Genomic DNA, 27,273 nt, shown 5'->3' with positions numbered 1-27,273 from the left:
AAATGCCGGAGTCCCGGAGCAGCTCTCCCGCAGGGTGGAGCCGAGGCCCCGGAGGTGGCGCGCACCTGCGCACACCTGCGTGGCGCGGGCTTCTCCGGCCCGCCAGGCCCGCCCCTCGTCCTCACACCCCGCGCGCCACGGAGCGGGGCGGGCGCCCTCGCGAGCGCAGTGGGTGGGGGGCTCCGGGCCCGCGCAGGGTTCCGCCCGCCTCTGCCTCCTGGCCGCCCTAGGTCTCCGCACTCATTCCCCACGGGGGGCCGCGGGTCACCTTCGGGACAGCGCTCCTGGGCCAGGCCCCCACGGCCCCAGCGCGCGCGTCCCGGTGCGGAGGGCACGGCGCCCGCCGCCTCTGCCCGCCCTGCTGGCCGCTCCCGGACAGAGTGGCGGCGGCGGGGAAGTGACCCGCGCGCGCTGGACGGGCCCGCCCGCGCTCTCCCCGCAGGCGCCGCCGGCCCCGGGCGCCCCGCGCGCGCTCCCCGTCTGCGGGCCGGGCCGGGCCGGGGCGCGGGGCGGGCGCACAGCCCGCGGCCGTCCCGCCTCTCGCCGGCGCTCCCGGCCTTTCCCATCCGGCCCGCGACGCCCCGCCCGCCCCGTCCCACATGACGCCGCCTCCGCCGCAAACTTTTTCCTCCCCATCCTGTCGCGGCTCGGAAGGAATGGAAAATGGCGGCCTAGGCGCGGAGTTTCCTGCCCGACCGGCGGCTCTCGCGGCGGCGCCATGACGCGCTGGGTCCCCACCAAGAGGGAGGAGAAGTACGGCGTGGGTGAGCAGCGCGCCCGGCCCGCCCGCCTCTCGCCCCAACTTCCGCGGCCGGCGCCCCAGCCTGTTGCCGGCCACCCGGCGGCTGGGATGCGGGGCGCCGGCGGGAAGAGGCGCCCCCGCTCCGCGCCCCGCACCGGCCGCGCGGGGAAGGGCGAGGGGCCGCTCCCGCGGGGTCCCCTCCGACAGCCGCCGGGCGGGCACCGCGGGGGCGGCGCTCCCCGCCTCCCGGGCTTCCCCGCTCTGCCCGCGGCGCGCGGAGCCCGGGGGTCATTGTTACGCAGCGCCGTGGGCTTCCTGGGGGGAACTTGTGTGGCTGGCCAGTGGTCAGCATCGAGAATTGTGTGTTCCCGCGCCCGCCAGGGTGGCCCCGGCCCCTGCCCCGGGCGGCCCTGCCGTGCCCAGCGTGGGACCCTCGGGGAGGAGCTGCCGGGCGCCCGGTTCGGAGGGCGGGGACCTGGTTCTGCTCAGCTCTTTGTCGTCTCCTGCGGGCGGGGGGGAGGGGAGGTCGGGTTGCGAGTTGACGTGCAGACCCCAGTACACATTCCGGAGAGCCAGGCTTTGCTGTGTGTGAGACAGACCCCGCGCCCGGCTGCCCGGCCGCCGGCCCAGGCCTGGGGGGCGCCTCCTCCTCGCCACCCGCCCACCTGGGCGCAGCGCCGGGCCCGGATCCGATTTTCCCGCTTGGTTACTGCTTCCCTGCCCTCCTGCCCCGCCTGCCTCTCCAGGCCAGGGTCAGCAGCCGGGCGCCCAGGGCACCCCGCGTGCTCGGCCCTGCCCGCGCCAGGAGTGTCTCCCCAGCCTCCCCTCCTGCACTGGATATACCCTGGCCCCTGTAGCTTCTCGGGCGGCCCCTCTGCTAAGGGCGCTCTGCTCTCGGGTCCCCGCCAGGTCAGGTGTGGGCAACCATAGGGGCCTGACTGGAGCCCACACTCTGCTGGGCGCTGCTTTCAGGACTGCTGTGGCCGAGCTGGCTGCACGTGGCAGGCCGGGACACTGAGGCTGAAGCATGGCAGTCGCCGGCAGAGAGGAGCCGGCCAGCAGTCTGCAGATTCCGACTAGCAGGCCTGGGGGTGGTCTCTCCGGGCCCTGCTCAGAAGAGCTTCCTGGGGGAGAGGGGAGAGGAGAGAGCTGAGGACTGAGAGCAGGGAACAGGTAGAGAAAGCAGGAGCTATAGCAGGCAGGGGAGATGGGAGGCCAGGGGAGGAAGCAGCCAGCAGCTCCAGAGAGGCTCAGCAGAGCTCCCCTGCCTCCTGTGCACGGGGGACCTGTGTCTGCTCTGGGATCTGTGTCCTGTGCACGGGGGACCTGTGTCTGCTCTGGGATCCGTGTCCTGTGCACTGGGGACCTGTGTCTGCTCTGGGATCTGCGTGCTGTGCACTGGGGACCTGTGTCTGCTCTGGGATCCGTGTCCTGTGTATCACCTGGGGACCTGTGTCTGCTCTGGGATCCGTGTCCTGTGCACTGGGGACCTGTGTCTGCTCTGGGATCCGTGTCTTGTGTATCACCTGGGGACCTGTGTCTGTGCTCTGGGATCCGTGCCCTGTGCACTGGGGACCTGTGTCTGCTCTGGGATCCGTGTCCTGTGCACTGGGGACCTGTGTCTGTGCTCTGGGATCCGTGCCCTGTGCACTGGGGACCTGTGTCTGCTCTGGGATCCGTGTCCTGTGTATCACCTGGGGACCTGTGTCTGCTCTGAGATCTGCGTGCTGTGCACTGGGGACCTGTGTCTGCTCTGGGATCCGTGTCCTGTGCACTGGGGACCTGTGTCTGCTCTGGGATCTGCGTGCTGTGCACTGGGGACCTGTGTCTGCTCTGGGATCCGTGTCCTGTGTATCACCTGGGGACCTGTGTCTGTGCTCTGGGATCCGTGCCCTGTGCACTGGGGACCTGTGTCTGCTCTGGGATCCGTGTCCTGTGTATCACCTGGGGACCTGTGTCTGCTCTGAGATCTGCGTGCTGTGCACTGGGGACCTGTGTCTGCTCTGGGATCCGTGTCCTGTGCACTGGGGACCTGTGTCTGTGCTCTGAGATCCGTGTCCTGTGCACTGGGGACCTGTGTCTGCTCTGGGATCTACGTCCTGTGTATCACCTGGGGACCTGTGTCTGCTCTGGGATCCGTGTCCTGTGCACTGGGGACCTGTGTCTGCTCTGGGATCTGCGTCCTGTGCACTGGGGACCTGTGTCTGTGCTCTGGGATCCGTGTCCTGTGCACTGGGGACCTGTGTCTGCTCTGGGATCCGTGTCCTGTGTATCACCTGGGGACCTGTGTCTGCTCTGGGATCTGTGTCCTGTGCACTGGGGACCTGTGTCTGCTCTGGGATCTGTGTCCTGTGCACGGGGGACCTGTGTCTGCTCTGGGATCCGTGTCCTGTGCACTGGGGACCTGTGTCTGCTCTGGGATCTGCGTGCTGTGCACTGGGGACCTGTGTCTGCTCTGGGATCCGTGTCCTGTGTATCACCTGGGGACCTGTGTCTGCTCTGGGATCCGTGTCCTGTGCACTGGGGACCTGTGTCTGCTCTGGGATCCGTGTCCTGTGCACTGGGGACCTGTGTCTGTGCTCTGGGATCCGTGCCCTGTGCACTGGGGACCTGTGTCTGCTCTGGGATCCGTGTCCTGTGTATCACCTGGGGACCTGTGTCTGCTCTGAGATCTGCGTGCTGTGCACTGGGGACCTGTGTCTGCTCTGGGATCCGTGTCCTGTGCACTGGGGACCTGTGTCTGTGCTCTGAGATCCGTGTCCTGTGCACTGGGGACCTGTGTCTGCTCTGGGATCCGTGTCCTGTGCACTGGGGACCTGTGTCTGTGCTCTGGGATCCGTGCCCTGTGCACTGGGGACCTGTGTCTGCTCTGGGATCCGTGTCCTGTGCACTGGGGACCTGTGTCTGCTCTGAGATCTGCGTGCTGTGCACTGGGGACCTGTGTCTGCTCTGGGATCCGTGTCCTGTGCACTGGGGACCTGTGTCTGTGCTCTGAGATCCGTGTCCTGTGCACTGGGGACCTGTGTCTGCTCTGGGATCCGTGTCCTGTGCACTGGGGACCTGTGTCTGCTCTGGGATCCGTGTCCTGTGCACTGGGGACCTGTGTCTGCTCTGGGATCTGCGTCCTGTGTATCACCTGGGGATGATAAAGTGCTCACCGCTTGCCACTAGCGAGGGTCCCGTCCTGGATTTGCAGGCCAGCTGCTGCAGGCTCCCCCTCCTGCTGCTCCCCCCACATCTGTGCTCACAGTAGGGGGCTGGGGGTTTCTTTAGCACCACATTTTGAGAGAGACCTCAGTAGCCTCCTGAGGCCCTTGCAGTGGTGCGGAGTGGAGGAGAGCGCTGCCCAGGGTGCCCTGGCCATTTAGAGAGCAGACGGCGGACGGAGCATCAGCCGCACACCTTCCCAAAGCTTTGCCACGAGTGACTTCTGCGGTCTCGCCTCTCGCTGACACCTCGGTTTAAAGAAAGTTTCCAAAGGAGAAGAGGATGCGGGGTGGGTTTGCCGTGAAGTTGCACGACAGACGTGTGTCACCATCCGGTAGAGGTGGCTGTGGGTCTTGTTGCCTTTCCCTTCCCCCGGTGGAAGCTGAGCCAGGGGACGTGGCAGCGCAGCCCCAGTCGGCACCAAACGCCCTCGCTCTCCATAACTGGTGCCCCCGTCAGGGAGGCGGGCGGCTGGAACTCTGGCTTTGGGCAGAAGGGGAGCTGGATCAGGTGTGTTGGGGTCACTGCTGGGCAGCCTGCCTGCCTGGGAGTGAGGGTCTTAGCAGAGGCCTGGGTGGCAAGGAGGTAAGCCCTGGGAGGTGTGGATGTATTCAGCTTAGATAATTGGTTGTTTCTGTCTCAGGGAAAAATACTGGCAACCACCCCCCCAACTTCAGCGGATTTTTGAGAGCCTAACAACAGGACTGTGTTTCCCTGGAGGGGCTGGGGTGGGCGGGCCGGGCTTCCCTCCCCAGGCCTGGCGCATGGATGGTGAATCACAAGGGAAGGAGAATGGTAAAACTCCATCTCATTTGGAAACATGAATCACAGCTCATTGTTCGCAGGTCCTTGGAATCTGCTACAAGCATTGTTTGTAAATGAGACACTTCAGTTATTTATTTATTTTCAAAAAACACGAGGAGAGGAGTAAACAGCTGATCTGCAGCTCCTGATACAGAGGCAGGAAGTGGGGGTTCCTTGTGTTTCACTCACCAGGGCTGGGTTTGGTGGCTCCTGTTCATGGTCCAGGCTTGTTAACACAGACATGAGCCTTGACTTGGCTGTCACCCTGGGTTGGACACGTGAGTGTTCCCGTCACCTTCCAGCCAGGCGGAGTCTTAAGTCCCCAACATTCTTAGTGCACCCAGTTCCTTCCATAGGTGACAAGGGGTAGCCTGTTCTGGAGGCACACATGAGGACCACCTGCCCACTGCTCAGTGACAACGGCCCCACAGGTGCCCCTGTCATCCCCAGGTCCTTGGATTATGGCGCATCCCCTGGCAGAGGGACTATGCAGGTATAATTGAGCTCTAAACCGTGCCCCAGGGGCCATGATCCTGGGTCTGCCACTTGGTGGCACAAGCGGTTGGGAGAGGGAAGCAGCCCCAGGAAGGCCTCCAGGTGTAGCTGCTGGCTCTGAGACGGGGGCTCACCTGCAGGGACCAGAGCAAGGCCTCAGGGAGCTGAGGGTGGCCCCTGCCTGGCTGCAAGGATCCAGGGGTCATGAAGAGCTGTGTTCTGCACCACCCGAAATCTCGGAGTTGGGTTCGTCGCAGAACCTCCAGGCAGCTGGCGCGTAGAGCCGGTGTGCTGACTTTGGTGGTGATAAGCTGCCGAGGTGAGGTAGTTTGGGCATAAGTAGAAAAGCAGTAGAGATGGTGTGGAGAGAGGCTGGGGGTGGGGGCGAGGTTTCCACTGCCTTGGGCTCTGCTGTCAAGTGGATTGGAGGTAGTCTGTGCGTGCTCTTCTCTCTGGCCTCGTCCACGGAGAGCTGGCAAAAAGGGTGGGGCACGGGCACTGCAGGCTCATTCAAGTCCTGGCTCTTATTGTCCCCCTTGAACCCGTACTTCCCCACCTCAGTCTTCTCATCTGTAGGTGGAGCCAAGCCTGCTGCGTGCGGACTTGTGAGGGTTCAGGGGGTGACGTCAGCAGAGCCCTGTGTGCCGTGTTTGGGGTTAAGCTAAGCACTTGAGGAAGCGCCACTTTTACTAATCTTCTTTAATAAAGCACGAAGTTTGGAAACCTGGTGAGGGGTGACTTCCTGTCTGTTTACCAGTCATGGGTGCCGGGGACTGCGCCTTCAGGAGCTGGTTCCTTCGTGGTGTGCTCTTGCCCTCCTTGGGAGAGGGCTCCTGCTCCACGTGGGGAGCGTGACTCGTGGGCGCCTTGTTAGCTCGTGAGTGACGATGATCGTGTGAGTAGTGTAGCAGCCGGCTGCGCTTGGGAACGTGGGAGTTGGAGAGAGATCTCCTGTGTCATCTAGAGTAGCAAGCAAGCTGCTACTTTGGGGAAGAAAAATTAGATTTGACCATAAGTAAGTAGTAATGTGAACATTTTCATTCACTGTAGCGTGCAGAAAAACCAAATTAGGGCATATTATGTTTCTGGAAACCTGGTTTTACTTTGGAAACATAAAAATTTTAAATTTATTGTGATGGCAGCGTTCGCTGAGCCGATCAGACATCTGATCAGATTGTCAGAGTCTGAGGATCGTTCTTTTTTGTGTTTGCCTGTCACCTCTGTATGCAGGCAGCAGAAACAGGGATAAGACGTAGGTTCTGTCTCTTTCTCCTTCTCCCCCTTTTGTCTTTCATTCAGCTTCATATTTTCGGATGACTATAGCCAATTGCAGGGGTGAAGCAGTCATCCAGTGAGATCCTGTGTGCCTGTTGCCAGTTTTTCTTAAACTTACGTATTGCGAAACTGAAGTTTAACATCACATCCAGGATGTTGGCATTGAGCCAGTCCTGATACCCTCCTTTCTGTCACCACAGTGCTACCCCTGTGTTGTCCTTAATTGTCAAAAAAAGTTTTATTTATTTATTTATTTATTTTAGAGGCAGAAGAGATCGCCCGTCTATTGGTTCACTCTCCAAATGCCCACAATAGCTGGGGCTGGGCCATGCTGGAGCCAAGAGCCAGGAGCTAGGAGCCAGGAGCCAGGAGCCAGGAGCCAGGAGCTCAATCCTGGTCCATCGCAGGTCGATGCTGCCTCCCAGAGCGCGTGTTAGCAGGAAGTTGGAATCAGAAGTGGAGCCAGACTGGAACCCAGGCCCTCCCATGCAGCCTCTTCCCATTTATAGCCACGCCCACCTCTTTCCATGCCCTCCCCTCCCGTCCTGGGGACCGTTAGTCTGTTCCCCGTTTCTGTAACTTTGTCACTTCACTGTCACATCCACGCAGGGAACCTTTCGGGAGCAGCTTTTTCCAGGCGGTTGTGACCGTCCTGTTTGTTCTGGGCACGGATCTGTGGATGTGTGAGGGAGTAACTGTTCACCTGTCCAAGGCTGTTTTGAATAAAGCTCCGCGAATGTGTGGGTGGCTGGCTGTGTGGGCGCGAGCCTTCCTTCTCTGGGTCCAGCACCTGGGGGTGTGGCGGCCGCATGTGTCGCTTCTCATGAAGCGGCCATTCCCCCAGCAGGGGGGTGTGATTTAAAGTCCCCGTCTCTTGTTTGTCCTCCTGCTGTTGTCTGTCTCGGCCAGGGAGACAGGTGTGCAGCGGGGTCTCCTGGTGGTGGGAGGTGCGGTCCCCCAGTGCAGCCCTTCCTTGAGTGAGTCTTGATTCAGTGTGGGAGAGGAGGCAGCAGGCTAGAGCCTGTGTCAAGTGCAGGGGAAGGCGGCTGGCCCAGGCGGTGCTCGTGGGGGCGGGGAGCAGGGCCACTGAGCTGGGACGCTGTGCCCAGCGCAGGACCAGGATAGCAGCCTCGTGAGACCCAGCGGGCACTTTGCATCCCAGCACGTCACCAGCTGGGCTGTTCACGTCTCTGACTTCTTGGGCTCCTTCTTTGTGAGGGTCTTCCCTGGGGAAGCCACGAGGGGGGGTGCCCAGTGAGGGAGCGTGGCCACTTTTCACTGTGCTTGGGATGCGCCCCTCCCGCCTGCAGTCTGCTTTCCACAGGATGCTGCATGGTCCTGCCCGCGAGCTTGGGCTGATGGGAAGTTTGTGGGGGCCACTGTGCCTCACGTAGCATGGAAACGGGGCTGTGGGAGCCCCGAGGCCTTGTCCCTGAGTTTGCTCTTACTCAGGGCAGGGCAGCCCTCTGGGGCGGTCTTGGAAATCCGTGGGTGGAGCGTGGGTGGTTGCCACCGTCACCAAGGCTGCAGAAATCTCCTTGCTGGCCGTTCTGGGAGGGCTGTGTGGCCGGGTCTGTTTCAGGCGTTGGTCTCCTTCCCTGCGCATCCGTGGCCCATGCTCCTCTTCCAAGGACGCCGGTGGTCCGGGAAGGGGCCCACCCTGTGGACCTCGTTAAATCACCTCTTTGAGGACCCTGTCCCCAGATACAGTCACATCCCGGGGTACTGAACGTCCGAGGGGACACAGCTCAACCAGAAACAGTGTGGTTCTGATGACATAAACTTGGCCCTGGGAGTGAGAGGTGGGAGCGCATGGCCAGAACCTCCCCTGCCCTCCCCTCCCCTCCTCTCCCCTCCCCCCCCTCCCGAAGTTCAGGGACTGCGATTTGTTTCTGTGTTCAGACCTGGCAATGCCTTGGAATCAAATTAGCGACGGCACAGTATGTCCAGGTCCTGTGAGACTGACCCGTGGCCTGAGCAGCTCTGTGTGTGGCCACTGACACATGGGGACCACCCTCGATGGGACGGTCTGGCCCCCTCACCCCACCCCCAGGCTTCAGCTGCCTTGGATGTTGAGATCGTACTGTATTTCCCGTTTCTTACCATTTGTGTTCCCGTAGCGTGAAAAGGCTGGCCAGGTCACTCAGGTTCTGGAATCTGAATTCCACAGTGGTGCTTGTATTGCGTGTGGTCTGCCAGCTGTGCAGTGGGGGGATGAGTTGGGGTGAGTATGTGTTCTTCTTCTTAAAGACTTATTGCATTTACTTATTTGAAAGTCAGAGTTACAGAGAGAAAGGGAGAGATCTTCCACCCACTGGTTCACTCTCCACATGACCACAGTGGCAGGGGATGGGCCATACTGAAGGCAGGAGTTGGAAGCTTCAACCAGGTCTCCCATGTGGGTACAGAGGCCCCAACACTTGGGCCATCTTCTGCTGCTTTCCCAGACACATTAGCAGGGAGCTGGATCAGAACTGGAGCATCCGGGACTTGAACCAGCGTCCATGTGGGATGCCAGCATCGCAGGCAGCATCTTAATGCACTATGCCACAGCACTGGCCTGGGCGTGCCGTTCTTACTGTTGTCCGTGAGGCTGAGTCCTGTCTCGCAGTCACACCAGGCACAGCTGTCGGTGGCCTGGGACCGTCACAGGAGCACCGTGTAGGTGTGTGTGGTGTTGGCACAGCACTTGCCATCGCCGTCACCTGCTTGTGCAGGCGCAGTTCCTGGGAGGCAGCAGTGATGGCCCAGGTACCTGGGTCTCTGCCACTCATGCAGGAAACCGGGGTTGGTTTCTGGGCTCCCGGCTTCATTCTCTCTCTGTCTTTCTGTGTCTGCTTCTCAAATAAACATGCAGATTTTCCCAGTGTTACTGAGTCTTTGCTGCAGGTGCTGTTTGGAGTTGGGGTTAGCTGCTGTGTTTCCCCAGTCCACTGATGCAAACTTTGTGACCATTCTGGGGCCAGGGTTGAACTGGAGCAGGTAAGTTACACGCTTGTCTGGCACCCTTTCCTTTCTGCATCAGGGCTGGCCAGCTGCCTTGCTGGTTTCATAGGGAGTTTGTTTTTCTCCGGCTAGGGGCCGCTTGTGGGGTGGAGATGATGAGCAGCGTGGGGAGGTTTCCTTCCCGGCCTAGGTGCTGCCACCCGTCATCCTTGACTGTGGTCTGCTCTGGCTGTGATCACTGGACAGACCCCCAGCAGCTGGGGCTCAGGGGAGGCCTGGGGCAGAGTGTCCTGGGGGACACACGTGTCCTGCCACCTGCCACACGTCCTGCCACCGTGTGTCTCCACCGCGGTCCCTGTTTGCTTATTTCCCACGGAACAGCACCGCCTTCTGCATTACTGGTGGAGCGTGGAGGTTGTACATCCGCACACCTTCCAGTCCTTGAAAGTCACCTGAGTTTGTGTCCCCTGGAAGGCAGGGAGAGATGGAAATGGGGACAGGCACCTCCAGTTTCCCTGCTGTGTGCTTTGTCAGGGCCCAGGGAGTGCAAGGTGGCCTGCAGGTGTGCTGACCTGGGAGGAAGGCCCTTAGTAGCAGGTCAGTTCCTGCTGTGACCGTCTGAAACCAGGCACTCACCAGGCCTGTTCCTGTGTCTGGCCTCCCCAGCCCGCCCCTGAGAACTGTGTCTTTGTCTCTGGAATTTTTATAGCACTGGTCATTACAATAGGTCTGTAATGCTAAGTCAGTGTGGGTACGGTAGTGTGACATCAGGAGGGGGCGCTAGTGGGCTCAGGCACTGGGCTGGGAGTCTCCTTGCTGTAGTCCAGGCCTGTGCGGCCCTGCCCAGCCTCCCGGAGCCTCCAGCCCTCAGCTAAGGGAGGCGTTCACGTCCACCTCTCAGCCGGGCCCACCAGAGTGTTCAGAGGGAGAAGGCACTACTCGGCAGTAAGCTGTGCGCTAACTCTGTTTGCCAGTGTTAACTTGGTGAGAAAATCCCCAGGTGACTGGTTTAGCATAGAAAAGGCCCTGTGCCATCACGGGCCTTACGTTCCCTGCAGCTGTTTTATTTTTAAAGATTTATTTATTTGAAAGACAGAGATACAGTGAGAAGGGGAGAGAGAGGATGAGAATGAGAGTAAGAATCCATCTGCCGGTTCACTCCCCAGATATCTGCAACTGCACCAGTCAGGAGCCAGGAGCTTCTCCGGGTCTCCCACCTGGGTGCAGGGGCCCAAGCACTTGGGCCATCTTCTGCTGCTTTCCCAGATGCATTAGGGGGAAGCCGGATTAGAAGTGGAGCAGCTGGGACTTGAACTGACGCCCGTATGGGATGCCAGCACTGCAGGCAGAGGCTTAACCTTCTATGCCACAGCACCGGCCCTCTTTGCCTGTGGTTTTACAGTTTGGTTGTCTGGGAGTTGATGAACTGTGAGCCGATGAGCACAGTGAGCAGGTGAGTTATGAGCAGGTGGGCACAGTATGTGTGCAGTGGCCCTGGGCGCCTGCACTGTGTGCAGAGATGAGTGGGGTAGGAGGCCACCTCTCCCAGCCTCACTCACAGCAGCTCTGTCTTCAGCCACAGGGAAAGCAAGCCGAGCTGTCCAGTAACTCCTCCCCTCTCCCTCCTTCTTCTCTTCCTGTTTGCTGCCATCTTGCTCTTCCACTTTGGTGGTCCCAGTTGCCCTGGGGGGGGGGCTTTTTTTCTGTGGAACCCCAAGTCCCCAGTTGTCACAGCGCAGACACAGCCGACAGCTGTGCGCGTGGCTCCAGGGCATGGCCTGGGCAGCCCCGGTATGTGGCCAGGGGGGAAGTGACCTGTGATCACCCTCTCCCAGCCGGCTGCAGGGCTGGAGCCCTGGAGGATTGAGGGCTGCGGGTGAGGATGTGTTTGGATCTGTTTTTCTGTTTCCTCACCCACCCAGCACGTTCAGTCCGTGCCTTCTCAAGGGCTCTCAGGTTCCCTGCTCAGGTGTTCTCAGACCCTGGGCGGCTGCCTGCAGCCTGGAAACCCTTTCAGACGCCCTGCGTGACCTTCGCGGCTTCTTTCCCTGGTGCGCTCCGGCCTGGTCCGCGCCGGCCGGGCCTGGGGTCAGCTCTGTAGTGTGCTGCTCTCCTGCCGCAGCCACCTTCCCTGCACTGCAGGCCCCACGCCCGCTCTGCGTGAGCCTGTTTCCCATTGCTTGGACCCCTGGCTCTGGGGACAGGGGAGTGTCAGGCCTGGGTGTCCTGAGGCAGAGGAGGAGGGAGATCTGAGGGAGATCTGAGGGAGGGAGGGCCCAGCAGGCAGCAGGCCTCCCCAGTCTCACCCTGCTGGGCCCTTCCCTTCGTGTCCTCAGCCAGGGTCACCCCACGCGGATCCTGGGCTGATGGCACTCTGTGGCCGCGGCCGGTTTGTCAGGCAGCTTTGGGTCTGGAGGAGGGAGACTCAGCTCTGCCAGCTCTGCGGAGTGAACAGGGGGCACCAGCATGGAGAAGGGACTTCCAGTGGGGCTCCCCGTGACTGCCACGCTGCAGCACTGGCGTGGGGGTGGGGAGCCAGCTGTCCGGCTCACTGCCTGGGCTCGCTGGGAGTTGCCCAAGGGTAAAACAGCAGGCTGGGGGTTCCTGATGTGCTGTGCCCTGGGGCTCTGAGGCCTGGGGAGCTGTCAGCTGCCTTGCTGCGTGCTTGCCAGCGTCTCCTGTCAGGTGTCGGTGGCAGGAGCTCCTCTCCGGTTGGGACACCCAGGATGTTGGCTCCTGGGTGGGTGGGTGGGGGCAAGGTGGCCAGAACAGCCAGTCACTGCTTGCTCTTCTTACTGTGGTTGTGCTGTTAGCATCAAAGCAGCCGCTGCACACAAACACTCCTCGAATTACTGTGGGGCCCCGTCTCCATCAACCGTGGCGAGCTGAAAATATCAACTGTGGAGAAGGCATCTAGGGACGGGTCTCTGGCACAGTGGTTAGCACACCACTTGGGACACCCACGTCCCATGCCAGAGCGCCTGATTTGAGTCCGGGCTGCTCCGCTTCTGGTCCAGCTTCCTGCTAACGTGCGCTCGTGGAGGCAGCCGGTGATGGCTCAAGAACCTGGGTCTCTGCCACCCATGTGGAGACCCAGTCCCTGTTCCTGGGTCTGTCTGGCCCAGTCGTGGCTGTTGTGGGCACCCGGAGAGTGAACCAGCAGAGGGCAAATCTCTCTCTTTATCTGCCTTTCAAATAAAAGAAGAAAACACCGCGTGCGCGCACACACGCACACACACGCAGGAAACTCGCTTAATCCGCCTAACCTCTGATGCACCCGCGTAGCGGCACAGTGCACTGTGGGGTGTCCGTGGTTGGCTGGCTGGGAAGTCCCCAGGTTCAGGATTTTAGCCGTGGAGCATGGGTGGCTTTTGTGCCATCACAAGGTGCAAGATCAGTGAAGCCACCGCAGTGCGGGGCTGTTTGGGGAGGGCAGCGAGGAGCCTCTGTCCCTGGGCCCGGGTGACCTAGGGGGCGACGGGAGGCTGGGCCGGGGCGGCTGTGGCTAAATACAGGTCGTCAGCAGCTGGGTGATGAGAATGCGGTGAGTGCGCGTTCGGCCCAAGCCTGGTCCTGGGAGTGAGCCCCGATGGCTGGGGGCCGTGAGCCGTCGCGGCGTTCCTAGGCCTTCGTAAATACAGGAGCGGAGCTGCAGCCGTTGCTCTTGGAGTTTGGTTTGCTAGAATAACGGCAGTTATGAAACCTCGTTTTTTATTTTCTAAAATAATAACTTACTTCCTTTAACACACTTGACTTGACCAGGGGCAAATAATGATTTAGCAGGAGGCAAATGTGATTGTTTTTCTTCCAAATGGCTGTGCTTCCCTTCACTTCACAAGATTGATCTTCAAGTCCTTCTCATGTCGTGTGTGTTCCACTGCCCATTTTTCAAAGGCAGGGCTGCATCCGGGGTCCTCCAGGCAGCATGGCCAGGCGGCCATGTGGCTTCACGTTGTTCCTGGGGGCTGCTGCATTGAGGACCCACCTGGTGAGGCCCGGGGGAGAGGGGCGTAGGCATGGAGACCACGTCCGAGTCCTAGGCATCAGAGAGCGAAGGCTTGGTCCGAAAACCTGGCTGATGTCCTGTGGTTTTGTTTTGTTTTCTTAAGATTTATTTTTATTTATTTGAAAGACAGAGTTTAGCAGAGTTTAGCGAGGGAAGGAGAGAGAGAGAGAGAGAGAGAGAGATCTTTCATCTGTTGGTTTACTCCTCAGATGGTTGCAATGGCCAGGGCTGGGCCAAGCAGAAGCTAGGAGCCAGGAGCTTCGACTGGGTCTCCCATGAGGGTACAGGGGCCTAAGCACTTGGGTCATCTTCTGCTGCTTTCCCAGGCCATAGCAGAGAGCTGGATCGGAAGAGGAGCAGCCGGGACTTGAACTGACACCCATATGGGATGCCGGCACTGCAGATAGTGGCTTTACCAGCTATGCCACAGTGCTGGTCCCATCCTGTGGTTTTCTATACCCAGGCTCTGCAGGGGCCCACCCTGTGTGTTCTATACGCAGTATCTGTGTGTGCTCTTAGCTGCCTGGAAACGCTCTTGTTACTGCCCGCCTGTCTGGCTTTTCCGGCTCAGCTCAACTTGCAAACAACCCTTCCTTGACCCACCTGGCAGGACGAGGGACCCTTGCCCATGTTGCTCTCTGCAGCTCCTTAGCCTCCCTCCATCTCAGTCTGCTGGGAGCAGTAGGCGGTGCTGTTGCCATGTCTCCTGTTAGATCTGGGCTGGGTTCTCTTCCTTTCTCCTTGTCAGCGCTGGGTATGTTTCCTTTGCCGCTTGTTGAATGAGGGTGAAGGGACAGGGAGAAGTCATTGCTGCCGGGTGTCCCCAGCGGCTGTGAGAGCTGGGAGGGAGTCACACCCCCCACCCCCGAGTCTCCACTCACAGCCGGCGGAGTCCGCTCAGATCCCACACCAGGCTCCCGGGTTCCTGTCTGAGCTCTGGTTCTTGACTCCAGGTTCTTGCTGATGCAGACCCTGGGTGGTAGTGGTGATGGCCCGCTGCTTGGAGACCACAAGGAGACCTGGGTTGAGTTGGCAGCTTCTGCCTGGGGCTTCGTGGCTGTTGTGGGCATTTGGGAGTGCGCCATGGATGAGAGTGTCTCTGTCTCCCTGACTCTGCTGGTGCCTTTGACTTCTGCCCAGGGCCTTGGGAAGCCAAGAGGCCCGAGATGTTAGGGGTGTTCTGGAATGGCGGAAATCCAGTGAACGATAAAAAACAAGCGGTTTACCAGAAGTCCGAGTCTTTAGCCTTCCTGCCCCTTCCCCTGTGCTGCCTCCAAGTGAGCAGTGAATGAAATCTCCACTCGGCAGTTTTCCTGTGACTGGCCGCTGCCCGTGGGCACCTGCTGTGGGCGGGGGCTCTGCAGCGTCTGTCCCGGGGGTTTGGAGGCAGGCCCATGGAGGTGCGAGTCGCTGGAGCGAGTCTCCGAGCATGGGCCTGAGTCCCTGGCAGTCGAGGACGGCGTGAACGTGGTTCTGCAGTGATGACCCAGCCTTGCCTCCTACGGCATTCGTGCTTCCATTTTTAAAAAGCGGTGTTTGTTCACCTGCCAAAGGCTGCAGCTCACCTGCAGCCCACCTGCGGATCTGTGCGGCAGCCCTGTAGGCTCTCCATAAACGTGGCAGCCTACACAGCCTTTGTAACCTGCTTATAAAATTGTCACCGGCTTCCTGCCTGTATCACTGACGTCATGTGACAAATCATCTTGTGCCGAGGGGAGTGTCACCAGCCCCAAGAAGAGGGTGCCTCATTTCCATTTTCACTAATGTTTCTGGTTTTGTATTTTGTATGGCAGTAGGCTTATGTGCTAAAGTACTTTCTTTTTTTAAATTTTTTATTATTTTTTTTGACAGGCAGAATGGACAGTGAGAGAGAGAGACAGAGAGAAAGGTCTTCCTTTTGCCGTTGGTTCACCCTCCAATGGCCGCTGCGGCTGGTGCGCTGCGGCCGGCGCACCGCGCTGATCCGAAGGCAAGAGCCAGGTGCTTCTCCTGGTCTCCCATGGGGTGTGGGCCATCCTCCACTGCCTTCCTGGGCCACAGCAGAGAGCTGGCCTGGAAGAAGGGCAACCGGGACAGAATCCGGCGCCCCAACCGGGACTAGAACCCGGTGTGCCGGCGCCGCTAGGCAGAGGATTAGCTTGTTGAGCCACAGCACCGGCTTTCTGTGTACGCACACAGGGCTAGAGCTGGGCTAGGTCCTGGCTGTACCGGTCTGTGTTTTATCCCTTAGATCTCTCGATGTCTCAGGGCATTTACTGACTATCTGTAGACACACGCGTTTGCAGGGTGTGTGTAGGCACAGGTGCATCCGTACAGGTAACCCTGAAACCTCAGGGTGCAGCTGGGACCCAGCCGAAGTTGCGTTGTGAACAAGACTTTGTGACGCTCCCTACACTGGGAGCCTCTGCTTTCTTCTTTTCGGAGGGGAGGAGGGAACGCCTCAAATGTCCAAATAGAGATGGTTCTTAACCAGGAAGTGAGACTTGCTTTAATTTCCAAGTTTTGATTGTCATAATAATTGCACGCCTTTATTTCATTGCATGTGTGCACACGTTATGGTCAGTCCGATGAGGGCATCCAGCACAGCCGTCGCCCCAGAGGGGGGTCCTTTCTTCGTGTTGAGGGCCTTCCAGCTCTTCCGTGCTAGCTGTTTGGAAATTCACGATGAGCGGTTGTGAGCCGGGGTTGCCCTGCGGTACCGGGGGGCGTCGGAAGTGATTCCTCTCATCCTGATGCACCCCTGTGCCCTGCACACAGTTACCGTCCTCCCTCCATCCTCCTGCCCTCTGACATCAGTTTTCCTTCGTGGTCCCTTGCCGTGGGTGAGATGAGTGGAGCCCGTGGTCATCCCAGAAGCGGAATGAGAAGCTGACGGGCACAGGGCTGAGCGGGGGACAGGTGCTAGCATTGCTCTGGGGCCTTGGTGACCTCAGAGGGAGCCCTGCTGTTTGGGTGAAATACTGTGAGGATCTGGGTCAAAGGCTACAAAGTGACCGGTGGGATGCATGGGCGTGTGCAGGGCAACAGAGGGACTGGGGGCGTTGGCAGGGCTGCTGGGCACAGCACTGAGTGGGGCCAGAGTGGTCGGCTTCTCAGGAAGTGATTGGGCCTTTGGAGCCTGTAGTTGATGGGAATGGGGAAAGTGGCGGTGTTGAGAGGGGCTCCTCTCGCAGAGTGATCGGGGTTTGCTAAACCGGGACACAGTGAGCTTGTTCAGCCCTGAGACCTACGGGCTGCACCCCCAGGAGGCTGTAACTGCTGAGCTGCTGTGTGGCCTTGGGCCAGTTAACTAACTTCCCTGAGCCTGAGTTTGCACACCTGTAGAGTGGGGATAAGTAGTACCTACTTCATGGGCCGGGGAGGGGAGTGATGTGACGTGCTGGCACCTGGCCACCACCTGGTATGTGGCAGCACCACCTGGTATGTGGCAGCACCACCCGGAGCACAGCAGGAGCCCCAAAGCCAATCCCTGAATACTAGAGTTGTTAAGTAGAGCCATCAACTTTCCGTACAAATGACTACTGTTTGCTCTTACTTCAAAACTACACACAAATTGGGGCCAGTGCTGTGGCATAGCAGCTAAAGCTGCCACCTGCAGTGCCGACATCCCATATGGGTGCCAGTTCGAGTCCTGGCTGCTCCACTTTCGATCCAGCTCTCTGCTATGACCTGGGAGAGCAGTAGAAGATGACCCAGCACCTTCATGGGAGACCCAGAGGAAGCTCTTGGCTCCTGGCTTCGGATCGGTGCAGCTCCGGCCATTGTGGCCAGCTGGGGAGTGAACCAGCGGATGGGGGACCTCTCTCTCTCTTTCTCTTTCTCTGCCTCTCCTCTCTCTCTAACTCTGACCTTCAAATAAATAAATCTTTAAAAAAAAATAAAGCTACATGCAAGTGGTTTGAGTTTTCCAGGGAAACTTTGAGGACCGTGTTCCCCCTAAGTACTAGCGTGTGTTTGCTTGTTGGCTTCAGGAGAGACACGGCTCCCTGGGCTTGCAGTTTCATCATTTAATAAACAGTGAGCGATTTATTGTTAGGGGTTCAATTGGGTCTCCCTGAAAGGTTGGTGCCCTAACCCCAGGGCCTCTGAATGTGACCTGTGATATAGGGACAGGTGTACTTGCAGGTGTATTGGTTAAGATGAGGAGGGCCTGACACCCCTGTGCCTGCTGTCCTCACAGGGCAGGAGAGGTGAGGAGAAAGGGCTTGTGGGGCGGAGGCAGAAACTGGAGTTACGCTCAGACCAAGGGAAGACAAGGGTCACGGGGCTATCAGGCCTAGGTGAGGCCAGGAAAGACCCTCCCACAGCGACTACAGGGAGCGTGACCCCACTGACCCCTTGACCTCTGACCTCTTATCTTGCTAGTGATGTCTGACAGCAGCCCTGGGAGAGGACTATGCACTTGAGAAACAGGTGAGAAGGAGTTTCTGAGCGCGGCCACTTGGAAGGAGACAGCTGTGCAGGAGAGGGGCGCCTGCGAGGTGCTGCGTGGTCGGGGGACGCTGCTGGGCGCGAGTGTTCTTTGCCTGGATCGAGGGCACACAGCGGACATCCAGGGCCGGGGCAGTGCCTGTCCAGGTGCTCTCAGCAGGGGGTGCAGCCTGGCCGAGGCTCAGGTGAGGCTGCGTGACTCGATGGAGACCATGAACAGAATGAAGAGTCTTCAGACTCGGAAGAAAACCTGAGTGAGGGCCAGTGCCGCGGCTCACTAGGCTAATACCCCGCCTGTGGCGCCGGCAACTCTGGTTCTGGCCCTGGTTGGGGCGCCGGATTCTGTCCCGGTTGCTCCTCTTCCAGACCAGCTCTCTGCTGGTCTGGGAAGGCAGTGGAGGATGGCCCAGCTCCTCGGGCCCTGCACCCCATGGGAGACCAGGAGGAAGCACCTGGCTCCTGGCTTCGGATCTGCGCAGCGCGCTGGCCGTAGCGGCCATTTGGGGGGTGAACCAACGGAAGGAAGACCTTTCTCTCTGTCTCTCTCACTGTCTAACTCTATCTGTCAAATAAAAAAAAAAACTGAGTGAGGAGAGGGACCCAGAGGGCCCCCCCCAGGAAGAGGAAGGAAGGGCACAGGTGCATCAGATCCACCCCCAGCGGGTGCACGGGGGGCCAGGCAGTGCCTGGGTTTCCAGGTGATGATTGCCGAGACCCCTGTGCGCACTGGTGGCTGGCGCGGGCCCCGGGGTCCCAGCAGAGGCTGACCGGTAAACTTGCCTGGTGTTGTTAAGTCAGCAACTCCCAGTTTACCAGGAACTCAGAACGGGTTTCTTTCCTTCCATTTATAAGCATTATTTAGCACACTTGCCACACAGCCAGCGTTGCCTTGAGCCAGGAGGGCTGATCTATGTGTCTAGACTGGAATTACCAAAAAGCATTTAATCCGGGTCATTCTGGAGGCTGGCTGTAGGCGTATTTTCTCTGGAGACAGTTTCCTGTGCCTGGTTGGAGGAGGGCTTCTCTGTCCAGGATGGGGAGGGGCAGGGAATGCCCAGGGCAGCCAGGAGCTGGAAGAGGCAAGGGAGGCTCCCGCCCTGGACGCTGTGGGAGTGCGGCTCTGCCGACTCCTTGATTGTGGGCCTCTGGCTTCCAAGCAAACGTGCTGCACCTGCACCCGGGTGCTGACTGGCAGGAGGAGCCGGGGCCTGCAGCTGTGCAGAGGGAGCTCTGTGGAAGTTGACCCGCTCTGGGGTTGAAGCTGCACTCCCTTATCAGGCTGTCCTGTGGACTGGGTCTTCGCTGGCCTCGAAGCTGCTGAACTGACCTGGGGATGGTTCCCGGCGGCACCCTTATCAGTTGTGTAGTCGGCATTTATTCCACCTCTGTGCTTCGGTTCCCCCATCTTTACCCGGCATCACAGTGGTCGTTGCTCTTTCCTGTTGTGATAAAGGTTAAATGCTGGTGCCTGGAGGTCATGATTTAGTGCATTGCTCCAGTTGAGTCCAGGGAAGACAGGGACCAGGCAGGATGATGGTGGCAAGGAAGGGGGTGGCCCCGGGTGGGTGTGGGTCCTGATGAAGCTGGAGGAGGGTGAGTTTATGAAGGGAAGCAGAAGGGAGGTAAGGATGCCGGGGGAGAGGATGGGACAGGGGAGGGGGTAAGGATGCCGGCAGAGAGGGTGGGGGCAGGTGCGGGGGGAGGGGTAAGAATGCTGGCAGAGAGGATGGGGCAGGTGCGGGGGGTACCTGCAGGATGGGACAGGGGAGAGCAGACGGGGGAGCGCTTTGACACAGGCATCAGTTCTTGCATTAGTTGCATGACTTTTTTTTTAAGGTTTATTTATATTTATTTGAGAGGCAGAGTTAGAGAGAGAGAGAGATCTTTCATTTGCTGGTTCACTCCTCAAATGGCTGCAATGCCCAGGGGTGGGCCAGACCCAAGCCAGGAGCCAGGAGCTTCTTCCGAGTCTCCCACATGGGTGCAGGGGCCCTAACACTTGGGCCATCTTCTGCTTTTCCGGGTGCACTAGGCAGGGACCTGTATTGGAAGTGGAGCAGCCAGGACTTGAACCAGTGGCCATATGGGATGCGGGCATCGCAGGCAGCAGCTTTACCTGCTGTGCCACAATGCCGGCCCCACGTGGCTTCTTAAAAGTATTTTGAGGTGAGGTTCACATACACAGTAAACCCTTGTAAAGTGAGTGATTCAGTGGCGTCTAGAACATTCCGTGTTGTAATCACCACCTGTACCAGGACATGTCTCTCCCTCCAAGTGAGACCCCGGTACCCACGTTGCTGTGGGTGTCTTCACCGGCTGTCAGACAGATGCACGTCTTACCGGATGTGGCCTTTGCCGTCCGACTGTTCTTGCTGAGTGTGTAGTCTGGGTCACCCCGACTGCAGCATGTTTCCCTCGGAGGGCTGAGTCACACTGCACTGTGGGGTAGACTGACCCTGTGTTGTGTGCCTGGTGCCCTGGACACTTGGCTGTTTCCATGCTTGGCTACAGGGAACGCTCACAGGTGAGTGTGTGTGTGCACACGATGCCAGTTCTCTTGGACACAGACTTGGGAGTGGATTGTGGGTAGTTTGTAAATCTCTTCTCGCAGTTGCATGATTCTTGACACAACAGTGAGGGCTTACTGAGCTCGCTGTGGGGCCACCAAGGCCCCATCCTTTGCTTCCATCCACTGCTTTCCTGTGCCCCTCAGGGTGCAGCCCATGGCTCCTCCGTGGTCGGTCCACGTGGTCTCTCCAGCAGAAGGACATTCTCTGGGGCTGCAGAAAATTCATGGAAAGATGGAATTGGAAGATGAGTTTAGGAGCGGGTGGTTAGCCTAGTGGTCAAGACGTATGCTGCTTCCCATACTGGAGTACCTGGGCTCAGTTCCCAGCTCTGGCGCCTGGCTCGGCTCTGGCTAATGCAGACACCAGGAGGCATCAATAATGGCTCAAGTAATTGAGTCCCTGCTACCCGCGTGTGAAACCTGGATTGAGTTCCTGTCTCCCAGCGCCACCATGAAGGAAAGATAATGATGGTCTACAAATTTTGGAGGGGGCCAGTGTTGTGGCATAGCACATTAAACCACTGCCTGCAGCACTGGCATCCCATATGGGCACCAGTTCAAGTCCCAGGTGCTCTACTTCCAATCCAGCTCCCTACTTTTTAAAAAAATTTATTTGACAGATAGACTTAGACAGTGAGAGAGAGAGAAAGGTCTTCCTTCCGTTGGTTCACCACCCGCCCCCCCAAATGGCCGCTATGGCTGGAGCTACACCTATCCAAAGCCGGGAGCCACGTGCTTCCTCCTGGTCTCCCATGCGGGTGCAGGGCCCAAGCACTTGGGCCATCCTCCACTGCCCTCCCAGGCCATAGCAGAGAGCTGGATTGGAAGAGGAGCAACCGGGACAGACTCCGGTGCCCCAACCAGGACTAGAACCCAGTGCCCATATGGGATGCCAGCGCTGGCATCCAAGTGAGCCATGGCGCTGGCCCCTCCAGCTCCCTAACCAATACACCTGGGAAAGCAGCAGAGGATGGCCCTGGTACTTGGGCCCTTGCCACCCATGGAGGAGGCCCAGATGGAGTTCCAGGCGGTCTTTTGGCTTTGGCCTGGCCTAACCCTGGCTGTTGTGACCATTTGGAGAGTGAACCAGCAAATGGAGATCTCTTTCTCTGGCACTGCCTCTCTCTCTGTAACTCTGCCTTTCAAGTAAGTAAATAGATTTTTAAAGAAAAAAGCTACAAAAATGTTTCTGAAAGCCATGCATAGTTTTCCCAAAAGATGCATTTTCCGTAACATTTTAAAGCACTATTTGAGAGGTAGAGACAGAGACAGCACAGTCACTTCCATCATCTGATTCACTCTACAGATGCCTGCCGTGGGCAAAGCCCAGAGCCAGGCATTCAGTCCAGGTCTCCTGGGTGGGTGCCAGGACCCCACCACGAGGCCACCACCTCTGCCTCCCAGCGTCTGCATTCGCGGGAAACTGGACTGGTAGCCAGGCCCTGGGATGTGGGATGCAGGTCTCCACTGGTGGCTCAGCCGCTAGGCCCAGTGCCCTCCCCTTCTGAGAAGTGTCTGGGAGCCGTTGTCCCCGCAGGGCCGGGGGAGTCCCCTGCAGTGGCACAGAAGGAAGAGGTGTCGTGCTCTTCTCTGAGCCGTCAGTGTTTTGCAGGACGTGTGCTGAGGCGCGGTTGTAACCTCTTTGGCCGGAATTCTCCATTTTCTAAAACGTGCATTTGATGCTATTTAATTTACTGTTAAAACTAGGGGGTGCATTTCCTCTAAGCCTGGATTTTACATGCAGCATTCCCCTGTCTTGTACTCTCAGTAGAATCTGTTTTTTTCACTACTTAACGGAGACACAACAGGCCGGCGCCCGCCTTGTCATCTGTCTTTGTGGAAGTTGGATGTCGGAGGGATGTGTGATTGTGGTGAGCGGGGACTCTCAGGGATGGCCCTGGTGTGACCTGCCCCATCCCACCCTGTGGCTCTGTGGCAGAATCCCACCTCTGAGAGAGGCCGTGAGCTGTTTGATCCACTTCCTCATCACCCAACGCTTGGCCCTTTACGACTGGAACCTAATGAATTCTGCAGATGCCTAGAAACGGGTAGTCTACACCACCGGACCCGGCGAGGAGCAAGGCTGGACAGCGACTTTAAATCCATACTGCAGACTGCTGTTTTTCAACCCCATTGAAGAGATGGGTGTCAGCTTTATCTGTTTTCCCACCTGCTGTGGGTCTGACTTTGCTGGTGGCTCCTGAGCATGGCTGGTCATGGCCCATTGGAATTTATGAGTTCTTAGTTTTCCACGTTTGTTTTAGCTTTTTGATGGAGTCATCAGAGGGTGACTGTAGTGATTATGGAACGTATGAAATCTTTCTCTGAGATGTAGCGTACCCGAAAAACCTCAATTTGGATGTTGCCACTTTTCATCTAGAATTTTCTACCGAGAACTCCCCCCTTGAAGTTAAAGAAACCGTTGCGAATATGAATACACTAGCTGCTGGGTTGTGGTTCGAGCTTGTGTGGTTTTAACAGAGTGTGCTCCTGGGTGCTGGGCTTGCCCACTGAGTTGCTCTATGCAAGGAAACCCCCAGGGCGCGTCTGGCCTCCGTCTGGGTGCAGGGTCTGGGGTGCAGATCGGAGGCAGGGTCTTTCAGGGGTTCGCACCCGTCTGGCCTCTGTTGCTGGTCCTGGCAGGCCTCGCCGTGGCTCTCAGATCCAGCTGGCTGGGGCCCGTGCCTGAGCCATTCCTGAGAGCGTCTCCCTCTGCCTGGTTTGGAAGCCGCTTTGGGCGCTTGCCTCCAGCCTGGGAACCAACCCCTCTCAGTGCTGCCCCCAGCATGTGGTGCTGAGTACTGCCTGGTGAGCTCCCGGTTCCGGGCTGTCCCTGGCACCAGTCTGGAAGCTGCATGAGGACCAGGACGGCGTCTGCCCGGCTCTTTGCCTTCCAGGCATCGGCTGCTTCCTTGACTCAGGGCTGGTGCCTGGGAAATGTCTGTGTAACAAATGCAGCTGAAATGTTTGAGTTCCAGAAACCCTGGGCTGGTGAGGGTCGTATTGCACAGTGTCTGAAGTCACTTTTCCCCGCTAAAGGGGAGAAAATACATATTTAGGCTGTGAGGGCTACGTGGTCTCTGTCATGACAGCTCAGCACTGCTGTCGCGGTGAGAAGCAGCCACAGAGGGTGCGTGAATAGCCCTGAGCTTGGTGTGTCCGATCAATTTATTTATTTACTTTTGAGTTACCTTTTTAAAAAAATGTTTATTTATTTGAAAGGCAGAGTTGCAAAGAGGTAGAGATACAGAGGTCTTCCATCCGCTGGTTCACACCCACCCCAGATGGCCTCAATGGCCGGAGCTGTGCCAGTCTGAAGCCAGAAACTTGGAGCCACCTCTGGGTTTTCTACTTGGGTGCAGGGGTCGAAACACTTGTGCCATCTGCCACTGCTTTCCCACGCCATAGCGGGGAGCTGGATTGGAACTGGAGTACCTGGGACTCAACAGACTCCATATGGGATGCTGGCTCTGCAGTGGGCGGCTTTACTTGCTATGCTGCAGCGCTGGCTACGCCGAGCGCTGGCCCCGTGCAATCACTTTATTTGTGAACACTGACATTTAAATTCAGTGTAATTTTTTTAAAAAAAGATTTATTTATTTGAAAGTTACAGAGAGTTACAGAGAGAGAGAGGGGAGAAGTACAGAGATAGAGATCTTCCATCTTCTGTCCACTCCCCAGATGGCCACAGTTGTCGGTGCTGGGCCAGACCAAAGCCAAGAGTTCAGGAGCCAGGGGTCAGAGGTCAGAGGTCAGAGGTCAGGGATCCACGCACTTGGGCCATTCTCTGCTGCCCTCCCAGGCATGTTTGCAGTGAGCTGGATCGGAAGTGGAGCAGCTGGCACTCAAACCAGCGTCCGTATGGGATTGCTGGCATTGCAGACAGAGGCTTAACCCGTTACATCACAACACTGGTCTTATTTTGGTATAATTTTTGCATGTCATGAAACATTCTTACTTTCGATTCTGTTCCCTCCAGCTATTGAAACATGCACAACCAGCCTGGCTCACAAACCCGTGACCCCGCGTGGGGTTTGCCCTTGCTGGTTTAAATGGTTGTTGTGGATGCTCAGTGCTTGCCGACCAAGGCACCGGCTTCCAAGGAATAAAAACCTGACTGCAAATGTAGAAAAAGGATGGGTTCTCCAGGTGTGTGTGTGTATTCCTACAGCTTTCCCTGGTGAACACGTTTAGTTCATTTTTCTTATTTTTTTTAATTGTGGCAAAATACACGTAAAATGGACCACGTTAACCAGTTTCATTTGGTGTAATGCCTAGAATTTTTTTTTTTTTTTTTTTTTTTTTTTGATGCTGACTATTCCCACTTACACAGAGACCACGTTTTGTGTGTTCATTTGTCCTGGTGGACGCTGGGTTGCTTCTGTGTTGTAGCTGTTGTGGATAATGCCGCTCCGAACGTGGAGCACGGATATCTCTCAGGGCCCTGGTTTGTGTTGTGTTGGACGTATTTGCAGCGGCAGAATTGCTGGGTTCCTGGGTTTCCCCGTGGCGGTGCCGTGGAGTTTCTGTGGTTTCTCCGCACTTGCTGTTGTCCAGCACTTTGTTCCTAAGCTTGCTTTGCCTTCTGTTTCCGTGGCAGCCGTCCTAATGAGTGTGGTGTGCTATCTCCTCGGAGTTTTGATGTGCATTTCCCTAATGATCAGTGATGTTGAGCTTCTTTTCATGTGCTTATTGGCCATTTAAATTTGTGCTTTGGAGAAATGCCTATTCAACCCTTTGCCTAGTTTTTAATGGGGCTGTTTTTGCTGAGTTGCAGGAATTCTTTATCGTGGATATTCATCCCTTATAGGATTTGCAAATGTTTTCTCCCATTCTGTGGTGTTGCCTTTCACTGTTGATAGAATCCTTTGATGCACAAGTCTCTAATTTTTACAGAGGCCACTCAACCTGTTTTTCTTTTGTTGCCTGTGTAGCTGGTATCACTGTTTCCCCTGCGACTTCTCTAAGGAGTTTGTGGTTCTGACTCTGCGTCCACTGTGACTTTGTGTCCTACCTTGTTGCTTTGGCTGTGAGTCTCCCGTCTTCCCAGTGCCATTTGTTGAAGCCATTTGTTGTCATTTCCCCAGTCCATAATCTTGGCGGCCTTGTTGAGATCACTTGGCCACGTACATGAGCATTTATCATTTATTTTTGTGCTCTCTCTTCTGTTCCATTGGTCTGAATCCATCTTTTCCATATTCTGTTTTTTTTTTTTTTTAAGATTTTATTTGTTTATTTGAGAGGTAGAGTTACAGACACAGAGAGGGAGATACAGACAGAAAGGTCTTCCACCCAGTGGTTCACTCTCCAGATGGCTGCAATGGCTGGAGCTGGGCTGATCCAGAGCCAGGAACATCTTCTGGGTCTCCCATGCAGGTGCAGGGGCCCAAGGACTTGGGCCATCTTCTGTTGCTTTCCCAGGCCATAGCAGGGAGCAGGATCGGAAGTGCAGCTGCCGAGACTAGAACCAGTGCCCATATGGGATGCCAGTTCCATAGGCTGAGGCTTAGTTTACTATGGCAAAGCACTGGCCCTGATTTTTTTTTTTTTAAATTTAATTTAATTTTTTTTTAAGATTGTTTTGGCTCCTCGGGGTCCCTTGAGAGAGATTTCCTGTGAATTTTGGGAAGAATTCTTCTATTCTTCCACATTCACCTGTTTATGTTTGCATATGTCCTAGGCTACTAATGTAAGAGATGGCAGCATTTTAACTTAAATTTTCTTCTGCTTTTCCCCTCGCTGGCAATGGCTTGATTCAGTAATAATCACCATCATCCTACCGGATGAGTGTTCGCTGGCAGACCTGGGTTTGGGGAACTGGATTTGGTACAGCTGCCTTCATTTTTCTTGGATGTGCTGGAGAGCTGTCTGATGAGCCCAGAAGTCACGTAATCGTGCCTCTCGGGATTCCAGCGGCTCTGCTGCAGATCTGAGTGTGGCGTGAGCACCCCGGCTGCCTCCTTTGCACCCCATGTCCTCCGGGGCCATGCCCAGAGGCTGTGGCTTTGCTGAGTTAGTCAGGGCTGGGGTTGGGGTGGACCTGGGGAGCGAGGGGTTTGGAGGAGAGCCAGAAGAGAAGAAAGTGGGTCTAGGTCTCCCTTCCTCCCAGTGCCTTCTGACCTTGAACTTGAATCTTTTTGCCTCTCATCTGGTCGTTTCCGGGTAGTGTCAGTTAACAGGAAGTTCACCCCGTGAATTAAGCAAGGTTTCTAGGAAAGATGGCAAACCGCCGGGTATCTGGGGGTGCTGAGGGGTGCGCGTGCCTTGCTTCCTAATGTTGGTTTAATTGAACGGGAGTTGAGTCAGAATAATTTGGACTGAAGCAGTCTTCGGAGGAGTGGATCCACACAACCATTCTGCCCATCCCTTCAAGCTGGAGCCGTTTTCCAAATTAGGCAACAGAAGGGAGCCGGGGCATTTCACACTCAATACTCATTTTCAGAGGACCTATTTGAGTAAACAAACTTCGGTCCAAATAAGTCCGGATGCCTACTCCGCGGTTGGCTGGGGCCTGTGTAATTCGCTTATCAAGTAAAATGTGACTTGTATTGACAAGAACTGGAGCAGGGATAGCAGACAGTAATTGCTAACTTATCAGGGGAGTCAAGAGTGCCTATTGGATTACGGTGGCAGTGCCCTGTTGCGCTGTCCCCTCACCAGCTAATTCTTCTGAGGGGGATTAAATGCAGTCGCGGATCCCCGGTGATGAAAAAGCCGGCGGACACACAAACAAGCAGAGCGCTTCCCAGCTGTCTGTCCTGGGGGCTGCTGGTCCAGAGCCTCATCTGTCTGCCCCTG

The 27,273-nt window shown here is 57.2% G+C and overlaps 1 protein-coding gene across 1 annotated transcript in view; it reads left to right on the top strand.

Annotated features, from left to right (window-relative positions):
• Positions 1–603: 603 nt before the first annotated feature.
• Positions 604–27,273, top strand: part of DOCK1 (dedicator of cytokinesis 1) — a 491,536-nt gene continuing 464,866 nt past the window's right edge. The window contains exon 1 of the mRNA XM_062215058.1: positions 604–764. Within this exon, the coding sequence (XP_062071042.1) occupies positions 719–764 (46 nt within the window). The 5' untranslated portion in view covers positions 604–718. The remainder of the gene's footprint in view (positions 765–27,273) is intronic.

The sequence above is a fragment of the Lepus europaeus genome, chromosome 17, assembly GCF_033115175.1.
Source record: "Lepus europaeus isolate LE1 chromosome 17, mLepTim1.pri, whole genome shotgun sequence".
Lineage (NCBI taxonomy): Eukaryota > Metazoa > Chordata > Mammalia > Lagomorpha > Leporidae > Lepus > Lepus europaeus.
The sequence above is the reverse complement of the archived record's forward strand: the minus strand, read 5'-3'. Positions and strand labels throughout refer to the sequence as shown.